The sequence below is a fragment of the Sinocyclocheilus grahami genome, unplaced genomic scaffold, assembly GCF_001515645.1.
Source record: "Sinocyclocheilus grahami isolate Dianchi unplaced genomic scaffold, SAMN03320097.WGS_v1.1 scaffold253.1, whole genome shotgun sequence".
In the NCBI taxonomy this organism is placed as follows: Eukaryota; Metazoa; Chordata; class Actinopteri; order Cypriniformes; family Cyprinidae; genus Sinocyclocheilus; species Sinocyclocheilus grahami.
Genome location: NW_015505432.1, coordinates 68,301 through 80,296, shown reverse-complemented (window position 1 = coordinate 80,296; position 11,996 = coordinate 68,301). Strand labels below are relative to the sequence as shown.

General features: G+C 36.7%; 1 protein-coding gene across 1 annotated transcript; it reads right to left on the bottom strand.

The window, feature by feature from the left end:
• Positions 1–346: 346 nt before the first annotated feature.
• LOC107598613 (protein FAM188B-like) lies at positions 347–10,838 on the bottom strand. Its single transcript, XM_016290010.1, has 6 exons — positions 10,774–10,838; positions 8,333–8,427; positions 8,231–8,258; positions 5,539–5,715; positions 3,872–3,994; positions 347–445 (listed from the first exon to the last, which is right to left on the bottom strand). The coding sequence occupies exons 2-6, from the start codon at positions 8,425–8,427 to the stop codon at positions 347–349; spliced, it is 522 nt and encodes a 173-aa protein (XP_016145496.1). The 5' UTR covers positions 10,774–10,838.
• Positions 10,839–11,996: the final 1,158 nt, after the last annotated feature.

Here is an 11,996-nt window from a genome sequence, read left to right as displayed (position 1 = left end):
AATGGTGGAGTTCCCTTTAAAATCTTAAATGATTCCCTTTGAGTAAATTATTGACCTGTTTCACTTACAAGACGATTCAGTCAAAACCTCAAAAATCTTTAATTTGAATGACACAAGTGCTTTCAACTGCAAAATATGTATATTATCATTATTTATTATTATTATGAATTTTAGATTAGATTATAGAAATAGCAATATTTTGGAGCCCTTAACCCCACTCCTACCCCAACCATAAATGTTCTAGATAGAAACAGATCGAAATGTAAGTTATTACTGACTGAAAACCTGAAATATTCCCCTCTGCCATGGTTATATCCCACACAGTTATACAACCTTGAAAAAAAAATCACCTTTGCATTGTGCACTCTGAGTTTACTGACCGGTTGAAGAGCAAATATTTAATAATATGAGCCTGAACCACCATCTGAATAGCACAGGCTCCTCCCTGCAAGAGAACAGAAAGAGAAAACACTGTTTGGGCTCACTTTTGTCATGCATTTCTCTGACAAATTCCACATCATAATTTCCTTTAACTGTAATTGCCATTTCAGAATGTAGGACTTCCATGTTAATGATGAAACACAACAAATATAAATTGATTGATCCAAAAGTTATAATTAAAACGGTGTGTACCAGCTTTTGTGTATTTAAAGGGACCGTTCAGACAAAAAAAAATTAATCAGAGGCTTAAATCACAGAATGTTCATTTTTGGCAGAACGAACACAGAGCTGTTTTCAACATTGTTTATAATAAGAAATATGTCTTTAGTAACAAATCACCATATTAGAATGATTTCTGGAGGATCAAGTGACACTGAAGACACTAGAACCAAATGTCTTGGTTACTACTGTAACCTTCTGATGGAGTGACATTAGGGCGATTGGGAACCCCAAACACGTTCAGAGAATTTGCATGCCACTCACCCATATTGTACATACGGGTATAAAAGGTGATGCCGTGCTCCACTCATTTAGGTTTGTGCTGAGGAGCCAAGACAGTGTCCCAGTCATTTCAGCGGGTTGTTCAGTGTTGTGACGGGAGGGACACAACAACTCATTCCCTCCATCAGAGAACAGAGGTTACAATAGTAACCAAGACATTCCCTATCTGTCACTCACTTGATATTGTGTCAATATAGCTGACTGCAGCTATAAGCAAAATTCCGAGCCCACCAATCCAAATCAATCGTCTAACCATGGATACTTGGGACAGGGTGGAGGGATCCACTCAGAGCTGCTTCAGCATGGGCCCGGTCCCAAAAACTGATGCAGCCATCGTGGACATCTGCGGGAGCGAGGTGTCAACTGCATCCAGGAATACACTGACGGAATTACATCTTTAAAAATATGTTTTCTATGGTGTTGCTCTTAGAGGAAATTTCTCTTTTATGGAGAAACTCTCTTTTTGTTCTCTTATGGAAATCTCTCTTTTAGTAGCTCATTGAAGCACCCAGGGGAACTATGCCATACAGGAATTCAACAAAGTTTCTAGGCAGAGGTGAATAGAGAGAATCACATACACATCTTCTTGACTCCAAAAAACTAATTTGAATGAGTGGAGCAAGCCATCTCTTTTCAGACTCTATGTCCAGGGGAGTGACATGCAAATTCCACTTGCCAAATCGCATTGGCCCTTTCTAAAGTATCAGAGGTGTTTGGGGCTCCCAAATGCGACCCCTGGTGTCACTACATTGACATTGAGTGACAGATAGGGAACCAAATTATTGAACCAAACTGAATAATGATTATTTACTATTGACTTTCTAGAGCTGCTTTAAAGCAGAATTACATTTTTTGAATCACTCAATCATTTTCCTGTTTATCACTGTAAATCTGCTTTGAAACAATCTGTATTATATAAAGTTCAATATAAGTAAAGGTGACTCGACTAGAGAACAGTTGTTTTAAATTGTAATAACATTTCACAATATTACTGTTTTTACTGTATTTGTGATCAAATAAATCCAGCCTTGGTGAGCATAAGTGTCCAAACTTTTTGGTAGTGTATGAGTTTTAATGGTATCCAGCACTGAGTGTTTAGTTTATGAACTATTCATAAGCCATTCAAGACAGATACATAAATGTTGTTATTATTTGAGTGGAAATCATTTGGTGGAAAAAGTTCACCTTGAATCAGTATCTTGAGTGCTCTTAATATAATTGTGCGTTCTTATAGTAGCCTAATGTCAGTGTAATCTGCTAATGACATGCCCCTCACTTCACTTCCTGAGGATAATGGGAAGCATATTTACTTAGCTGCCTTAGTTTAAGCATGCCAATGATCTGTGGTTAAGAAAACGGCCAACATTTCAAGCTCATTATGAAATAATGTGGTGGCGGGTAGTGATGCAAAGTTCAAACAATAGTGTCGGGCTAATCAATCCGAAGTCACGCCTTCTCCATGAAAAAGACATACGAGAAGTGATCTACTAAAGTTTGTAACAAAATCCTTCTTCACTTATTTAACTTGCAGTTCTGGCAAAGGGGAAGTAACTTTGTTAACGTGATCACACATAAGGTCAACCGTCTCCAGTTTGGGCTTTACTAGTATTTTTTGTAAGAATTTTTCCAGTTCCACTTACAGCAGCTATTTTAAGAACTGTTAAATCTGTTTAAGCGTCAAATAAGAATACAATAACAAATCAGATTGACTCATTTTAAGGTAATTCACCCCAAAAAGTTATTACGATGTATCAGTTTTAAATTAAAGATGTGAATGTGGGCTAGTCTGTCATTTCATGCTCTATGGGAAATAACATGTGGTTCTGAAATGACAAAGGTGAGTGAATAATGACAAAACTTTCATTTTTGAGTGAGCTATGCCTTCAATTCCAGAATGCACAAGCATAATGATGACACATCTGACAAGCATTCTGACCTTCATAGTACCACTGACTCAGAAAAACCGCATTTCTGAATCATCATGTGGTTTTTATTTTGTTGTCAGTCCTTCCTAGCCTATGTTCTTCGTTAGCAGTTAAAAGGTCACAACCACCATAGTTTCTATGATGAAGCTCAAACAAATAATACCAGTTCTGTAATTAATTTCAAAGATGATTTTTATAATCTTTTTTTTTTATATAAAATTAATGAGTTATTATAATTGAATGTATAATAGTATGGAGCACTGTACATGCCACAATTGGCTATGATTTCAATAAATTAAAATGAAGGGAAAAAATAGTACAATGTGGCTACAGTTTTACTTTTTTTTAATAAACTTGAACAAGTTAACAAGTCATGGGAATGAGTTCTTAATTTGTGGCAACACCTATTTTTGTCCCTCCTCGTGGCATGTGCCACAATCCCATGTGTTTTCCTGTGTCTGTGTCTTCATTGTTGCTCTGTTCTCCTTGTTTGTTGCTATGGACACTCATTGAACCACACCCATCTCCTTGTTCGTTCCTATGATTGCTAATTAGTTCATTGCCTCTGCTCTGTATATATAGCCCTTGTGTTTCCCCTGTTCTTTGCCTGTTGTTGATTGTAATGGTTGCTGTTTCTGCTTGTGTTTTGTTGCTTGGTTTGCCTCAGATTTCTTCATTAAACAACCTACACTTAGATCATTGCTTCTGCCCATTTTTTTCAGTATATTAGTGCATATTTATCACCAAACATGCCTTTAACCATTTTAACCATAGATGTTTTGTGTTTGTTTTACATTTGTTTAGATATACACATTCCCTTCACTTATGCATCAAAGAGAACGGTGCACATTTGTCTCTTCATTAAGTAATTTATGTGAATTTTCAAACTCAAATGTTTTAAAGAAATGTTACAATGTCCTATCAGTTTCAAGGGTTTATACCCAAAACTATGACAATAAGCAATGACTTATAATGACAGATATGAGAAGTTCTCTCATACTCACCACCCTCTCAGTCTCCAGAGCATATGCCATGTCAGAGAAAGGCTCCCGAAACTTGAAGAATGATTTCTTCCACTCATAGTTGAATATATGGAAGGTGTTCCCAAACAAAATATTTCTTAAACTCTGTATGAGAGACAAAGCTAAATGAAATGTCAAAATAATACTACTAATAATAAATCAAGTATATATGTGACCCTGGACCACAAAATCAGTAATAAGGGTCCATTTTAAATTGAGATTTATGAATAAATAAGCTTTTCATTGATGTATGGTTTGTTAGGATAGGACAGTATTTGGTCGAGATACAACTATTTGAAAATGTGGAATCTGAGGGTGCAAAAAAATCTAAATATTGAAAAAAATTGCCTTTAAAGTTGTCCAAATTAAGTTCTTAGCAATGCATATTACTAATGAGAATACCTTTTTGATATTTTTATTGTAGGAAATTTACAAAATATCTTCATGGATGATCTTTACTTAATATCTGTTACGGAGAAGGCTCCCGTACCACCTCCTCCGCACCACCAGAGGGAACTGTCCCCAGAGTATTAGCGATCTTCCATTCGGACTCCATTTCCCATCATCCAGAGCTTGAGCTTCTGGAGAAAAACAAAATGGAATAGATTTATGAAATAGACTTAGTGGCTTTTATATAACAACATTTTTTTGTAATAAAAAGCAATAACTGATTAATTTTAAGATTAAAATATATTGTTACGGAGGAGGCTCCCGTACCACCTCCTCCGCACCACCAGAGGGAACTGTCCCCAGAGTATTAGCGATCTTCCATTCGGACTCCATTTCCCATCATCCCTCTTACCTGGGCCTGATTACACAATGGGCCTGATTACACATTTACACACACACATATAAGCCACACACACATATAAGCCACACGCGAAGTCTTGATTTGCCCCGGCTGTCATTTCCGAGTGTTATACCCGTGTTTTGTTTTCTGTGCTTTGATCTTGAACTGTTTCCTGTTTCTCTGATTGTTATCTGCCTGCCCCGACTTGGATTGTTTCACCCGGACTCTGTTCTCTAGCTGCCTGCCCCGATCTCTCGCCTGGTTCTCGATTCTGCCGCTGCCTTGTCTCTACTGTTCTGCCTTGCCGGTATTTGACCCTGTATTGTCTGACGATTCTTAATAAACTGCAAATGGATCCAAACCCTTCTGATGTGTCTCAACAATATCCTAATGATTTTTGGCATAAAAGAAAAATCAATAATTTTGTCCCATACAATGTATTTGGCTATTGCTACAAATATTCCCCAGCGACTTAAGACTGCTTTTTGTGCTCCAGGCTCACAAATAAGTATATAAATCAAGTGATGGAAAAATGAAGTTATTAATTTACGATAAAAATCAACACCCAAGTTCCAGCTAATATCATTGAAATTAAGGTTTATATATATATTTTTAAACATATTAAACATAATTGTTTTTGAAAGAAAATACGAGTGGTGCTTCCATGGAATTAGCAGTAGTTATGACTATATGAGACTAAGTTGATCTAATGCTTAAAGTCCTAATAAATAAATTATGAGTCAATATCCTGTCTTTTGTCTTCGGGACACATATAGACACACAGCACAAGTCTGTTATGAGACACATGGGAGGCAAGAGAGCAGAGGGTCAAGTGACAGGGTCATGTTCCACGACTCACCACCGCCAGCTCTGGTGACAGCGGTTGCCCACCCAGACTCAGAGACACTGTGAGGGTTCGAGGAATGGAGTAGGGCGCTGTGAACTGCTCGTTCTGTGAGCTGATGTGATGGGCCGAGGTGGCCGGCCTAGAAGAGTCATCACTGTCCTCTTCAGATTTGATCTTCTCATTAGGTCTCTATGCAAGTGATAAAGGGAAAATGTGCAGTTGTTACAGCATACCTTCTACCTTACTCTTAAAATTACTTTTATTAAATAACCGTGAAACATATTTTTTTTAGGCTGCCTGACAAAACATTGCATATGGGACCTTAGTTTTTTTTTCTCTCTCTCTCCAATCAACAAACTACCTGTCAGAAATTTTTAATAACTAAGAAATTTGAATGCTTATAAAATAAGTCTCTAATGCTCAACAAGAATGCATTAATTTGACAACAATATAGTTAAAACAGTAATATTGTAAAACGATGTTAAATTCAAAAGAACTGTTTTCTGTTTTACTGTACTTTAAAACGTTACAAAAATCTGTTTTAAAAAAATTATTAATTACTTTACTGTCACTTTTCATCACTTTTTTTATTTTATGTGCAATCAATCAATCAATCAATCAATCAATCTTACCCTAAGCTTACCAGTTTCTACATAATAATAATAAAAAAAAGGTTTCTTGAACACCAAAATCAGCATATATAAAGACTGGAATAATGGCTGCTGAAAATTCAGCTTTGCCAACACAGGAATAAATGCTAATTTACTAATAATTTATTAAGACATAAAAATTGTTATTTTAAATTGCAATAATATTTTGCAAATATTACTGTTTTTATTGTCTTTTTGATCAAATAAATGTAGCATAAGTGAGTATAAAAGATTTCTTTCAAAGAAATTTTAAAATCTTAATTATTCCAAACTTTTGACCTGAAGTGTATTTATATGTTATAGTACATTATTGGTTTCATTTTATGTTTACACATTCGAAGGAGAACCCTACACAGATGTGGAATAACATGTTTTCTTTTGTCTTTCTTTTTGTGCTTAAAATCTCACTTTTTATCCAATAATAATCAACATTGTTTTGGTTATCAAATTAGCCCTAGATCTAACCTTAGCCCTTTTTTTATATAAATGTAAAATTTTCAAACATGACTTATAAATATTACTTGTATATTTCTATCTTTCTTCCTGTAGTCTCTTTCTCAACCTCTACAACTCGTCAAACACAGAAATCCTAAAGCACAGTTATTAATCTTATGAATATGACGTTGCCAGGCTTGAGTTGAATGAGCCATCAGCAGATAACTCACATCTTGGTTTCTCTTCACCTCCTCTTGAAGAAGCTCTATGTAGCTCAGTCTGGAGTGCTGCAAACTCTTGATGGTATGCAGAAGGTCCTGATTATTAGTCATGACGGCCTTTACATGCACTCTATTATTGCATGTAAATTCGGTTTCACACATGGCATTAGCAAAATGCCTAGTAAAATGACTTCCAGGGAATGTGGTAGCAAACACACACCTCTCTTCCAGTCTGTGATACGGAGTTTGTTGAGAGGATTGCAGCCACGCAGACACACACATACTCTCATCTGATTGGCTGACTGCATGAAATTACATACAGCCACCTGAGAGCACAGTGTCTGAAGTATCAACGATTATCGAAATACAGGTGCATCTCAATAAATTAGAATGTCGTGGAAAAGTTCATTTATTTCAGTAATTCAACTCAAACTGTGAAACTTGTGTATTAAATAAATTCAATGCAACAAATTCTCAAAATCTCAACAAATTAAAATACTTCATAAGACCAATAAAAAAACATTTTTAGTCAATTGTTGGCCTTCTGGAAAGTATGTTCATTTACTGTACATGTACTCAATACTTGGTAGGGGCTCATTTTGCTTTAATTACTGCCTCAATTCGGCGTGGCATGGAGGTGATCAGTCTGTGGCACTGCTGAGGTGGTATGGAAGCCCAGGTTTCTTTGACAGTGACCTTCAGCTCATCTGCATTTGTTGGTCTCTTGTTTCTCATTTTCCTCTTGACAATACCTCATAGATTCTCTATGGGGTCCAGGTCTGGTGAGTTTACTGGGCAGTCAAGCACACCAACACCATGGTAATTTAACCAACTTTTGGTGCTTTTGGCAGTGTGGGCAGGTGCCAAATCCTGCTGGAAAATGAAATCAGCATCTTCAAAAAGCTGGTCAGCAGAAGGAAGCATGAAGTGCTCCAGAATTTCTTGGTAAACGGGTGCAGTGACGTTGGTTTTCAAAAAACACAATGGACCAACACCAGCAGATGACATTGCACCCCAAATCATCACAGACTGTGGAAACGTAACACTGGACTTCAAGCAACTTGGGCTATGAGCTATATATATATATATAATTAAAAAAAACAATTTTTTTGACTGCCATACGAACAGTACCTGTGGGTTAATGCATAAAAACTCTTCAAAATGATCTTCTTGTGTTTCAGAGAAGGACAATCAAAAATCATACCCATTTGGAACGACGTGAGGGTGCATACAATAATACAATTTTGTCGTTTTGAGCTGAACTACTCTAGCAACCGTTTTGCTTTCTCTACAAAACACTTCGCTCGTGAAGCATCCCGTGTCGATGTCTAAATTAGAAATAGAAAACATTAAGCAATCCAAATAAAAACAATAAAAATAAAACCGATTAAGACTTACTTTAAGATAGTCCTGTGGTAATTCCAACCTGTAAGGTAAAAACAGGTGAAGTAAACATGAAGGCTAGCTGGGCAGCAGAAGCAGACAGCAGTGCGCGCGTACCCGCGGGAGTTAAATATCTCTCTCCATTTATCCAATTCCACGATCTGCTGGAGGATTTCATCTATTTCAGTGCTCGCCTCCACATCAGCGTCCATCTGCAGGTCACAGGAAACATCACACCAGCGTTTAGTTGGAGTCCCAGCTTTCCTGCCTGGTGTTCAGTAGGACAGTACAGCTCCCCCGGGGACACAAAACAAAAGAATAGATGAGTGACACAAGCGCCTTGTTGCTTAGGTTTGCGTGCAGACAGGACGCATTCTGCCGTTTTTCTTTGAGCGTCGTGTTTTTTTGTTTTTTTTTAAATAACAATAGGGGAATACAAGTCGTACAAAAATACACGAGTCTATAAAACAGTACACCTGAGCTCTGTTGAGTTCGTTACTTTGCGCTCAGTCCAGCTGCTTTTGAACGTGAGAATGCATCCTGCGTGAGCACCTTACACATGAACACATGAATGGAATCATAATGTAGCTACATTTATGGTCAGGAAATTTAAAAGTAGTAGTTTTAAACATTATTTGAAAATGTGAATTAAGCAAGTTGTGGGAGGCCTATTTAGAGACAAGGTTTTGCGTAAATAAACGAAATAAAATGATTCAACATCCTATTATTCTGTACAGTACCATTCTAAAACAAGCAGGCAATGAGTCACAGTGAATATATGAATCATTACAAAGAATCCCTCTGTGCATTAGTGCAGAATGTTATGGTTGTTTCAGATTATCTTGTTATGGCCTATAATGAAAGGTTATTCAAGTCATAGTACAATTGATAAATCAACATAATAGCATTTTTAATTAACATCGTTATGTAATGTTTGTGAATTAAGCAAGTTGTGGGAGGCCTATTTAGAGACAAGGTTTTGCGTAAATAAACGAAATAAAATGATTCAACATCCTATTATTCTGTACAGTACCATTCTAAAACAAGCAGGCAATGAGTCACAGTGAATATATGAATCATTACAAAGAATCCCTCTGTGCATTAGTGCAGAATGTTATGGTTGTTTCAGATTATCTTGTTATGGCCTATAATGAAAGGTTATTCAAGTCATAGTACAATTGATAAATCAACATAATAGCATTTTTAATTAACATCGTTATGTAATGTGTGAATGGTCATTGAGCTCTGCTTTCATGAAAACATTCAGGTTTTTTTTTTCATCTCTCTCACACACTATTCTCAATGAATAACCTAATATCTTCCCTGAACAACTGTACTACTGCAACCAAAAGTTTGGCATAAGTGGAGAGGAGTTAGTTGGTTGGTTAGTTAGTGATTGATGTTGACTGCTTTACAATGGATTTATTAGTGAAATGTATATGAACTAAAACTGTAGTTCTAAGATATACAAGGTTTATTTACTAATAGCATATAATACTAATTCTGTCAGGACCACTATCGTCAGAATGATAGATACTTAGCATAAAGTTTGGTTTGGCGGTATGGTTCTGTTCTGGGCAATAACCTCCCTGCCCATCCATGCAGCCTGTCATGAATGAGCAGGGAGAGCAGCAATAATAACGCCCCCAGGGTTAACAGAACAGAACAAGGCAGATATCATTAATGTACTCAATGATATTTAAGTGTAACACTTTATTCAAGATAAAGGAGTCTGATTAGCAAGGAATATCAGAAAGCTAAGTCCTGACTGTGGCGAAAGGTGGAGCTGGGGATGGAGGAGGGTAATTTGCTCCGAAGCAAGCTGAAAAGCTGCTGAATAATACTGAATACAGCTTATATAGGAATGCCGCGATAGGTGTCGTATTCCTATAGGTAGATGTGATCAACTGAGCATCAGCTGATGCAAGCTTGACTCACGTGACCTGCCAGAACTAACGCTAAAGCTTAATTTTTTCAAGTATTATAAAATGCCATAAGAAACCATTTTTGACAGAACTTCTTTTTATATTAAATTACAAAATAATTAAAATAATAGCAGTTGAATTTAATAGTTCAAGCTCTGTTATTAATTGTAACCTTTAAAATTATAGTGATGTGCAAGTAATAGCATTCCCTATAACGTTTAAGGCATTAGCAGAGATATAACTTTTATCCTTAAGAAATGTTTGATTATAATTTAATTTACTTAAAGACAGAGCCACAATTTGTTCAGTAAGCCAGTGGTTCCCAACCCTGGTCCTTGAGGCACCCCAACACTGCACATTTTGCATGTCTCCTTTCTCTGACGCTCCAATTTCAGGTGTTGGAGTCTCTACTAATGAGATGATGACCTGAATCAGGTGTGTTTGATTAAGGAGACATGCAAAACGTGCAGTGCTGGGGTGCCTCCAGGACCAGGGTTGGGAACCACTGCAGTAAACCACTCTTAAAAAAAAAAGAAAATAAATTTGTTTAGATTTTTCCTCCTGCTTTACCAAAAAAATGTATATACAGAGCAAGTGTGTAAAACATAGAAATTCACAAAGCTTAGTCTTTACCAAATCATCCACTTGCTCTTTGGTTACAGTGCCATCTACTGATGCATTGTTGATGATATAGTGCAGGGGTTTCTCAACTCTGGCCCTCGAGGTCCATTTTCCTGCAGGGTTTAGCTCCAGCTCTAATCAAGCACACCTGAACAAGCTCATCAAGGTCTGCAGGATCACTAGAAAGTTAGAGGCAGGTGAGTTTGATCAAGATTGGAGCTAAACTCTGCAGGAAAGTGGATCTCGAGGACCAGAGATGAGAACCTCAGCGATGGCATCTTCTACATGACAAGGGTTACAACCTCTAAGCCGTGTCACAGATTTCAATAACAAAACCACAAGTGCAGAAGGGAACATGCATTTTGCATTTGGAGGATTAAATGCATATCAAATGTTAACAAAAAGACAACATGCAAATGCTGACATATCATGAACATTTTCTGATTAACCAACAATCAAGACAAATATGACTGTACGCTCTATTTGGTTCTGTGCTCGGGAAATGTATAAAAAGATTACGGGGTCTTGTTTTCGCTTTCCCACGAAATATAATAGCAAATTAATCAGGAAAAAAAAAAACTATTTTTTTTGTGAATACTGAAATATTGGAATATTTGTAAGAAATTATGTAGTTATAAGAGAAGAATCATTCTGAAGTTCAGTATAAAATCTAATTCATGGCTGAATCTGTACTGTTCAACCAATACAATTGAATTGCAGTTTTCAAAACAACTTTGAATAGAATGTTGAGCTGTTTATTATGCTTTGCTTTAATTCAGATTAAAGTAAAGATTTGATTTCATGTATCATTTATTTATTTTTACAGACTCTGAATCACTTTTAAATGGAATCAACCTAAACCTGTCGCATAATCACAAAAAGAAAAGCCATACCTTCTTTATCTCTTCTTTAGAAATGAGTATCAGACGGCATAGCTGCAGGTTCAGGTGAGAATCCTTAAAACTCTGTTTAAAGTTCAAACCTCAGTGTGAACCAGGTCACCGAGACATACGTGACAGACTTTATATTCAAGAGGCAGACAGACACACGGCTGCACAACATGACAGAACATCATTTTACAGTTTCCGGGCAGCAGGTGGAGTACTTGGTTTCTTTTCTGTTGGTCTGAATTCTGTGCTAACAAAGCAGTGCTCTTTCATTATGTCTGGAGTGATGAGAGCCGCTTTTTTTGTTCCTGGATGCTTGAAACCTCCCAAATACATTCTGTGTCCATA

Coding starts and splice junctions, on each gene's coding strand:
- LOC107598613 (XM_016290010.1), bottom strand. CDS start 8,427: ATGGACGCTGATGTGGAGGCGAGCACTGAAATAGATGAAATCCTCCAG. Junction 5,716..8,230: donor TACCACAGGACTATCTTAAA/GTAAGTCTTAAT, acceptor TCACTTGCATAG/AGACCTAATGAGAAGATCAA. Junction 446..3,871: donor CTCTGGAGACTGAGAGGGTG/GTGAGTATGAGA, acceptor GTTCTCTTGCAG/GGAGGAGCCTGTGCTATTCA.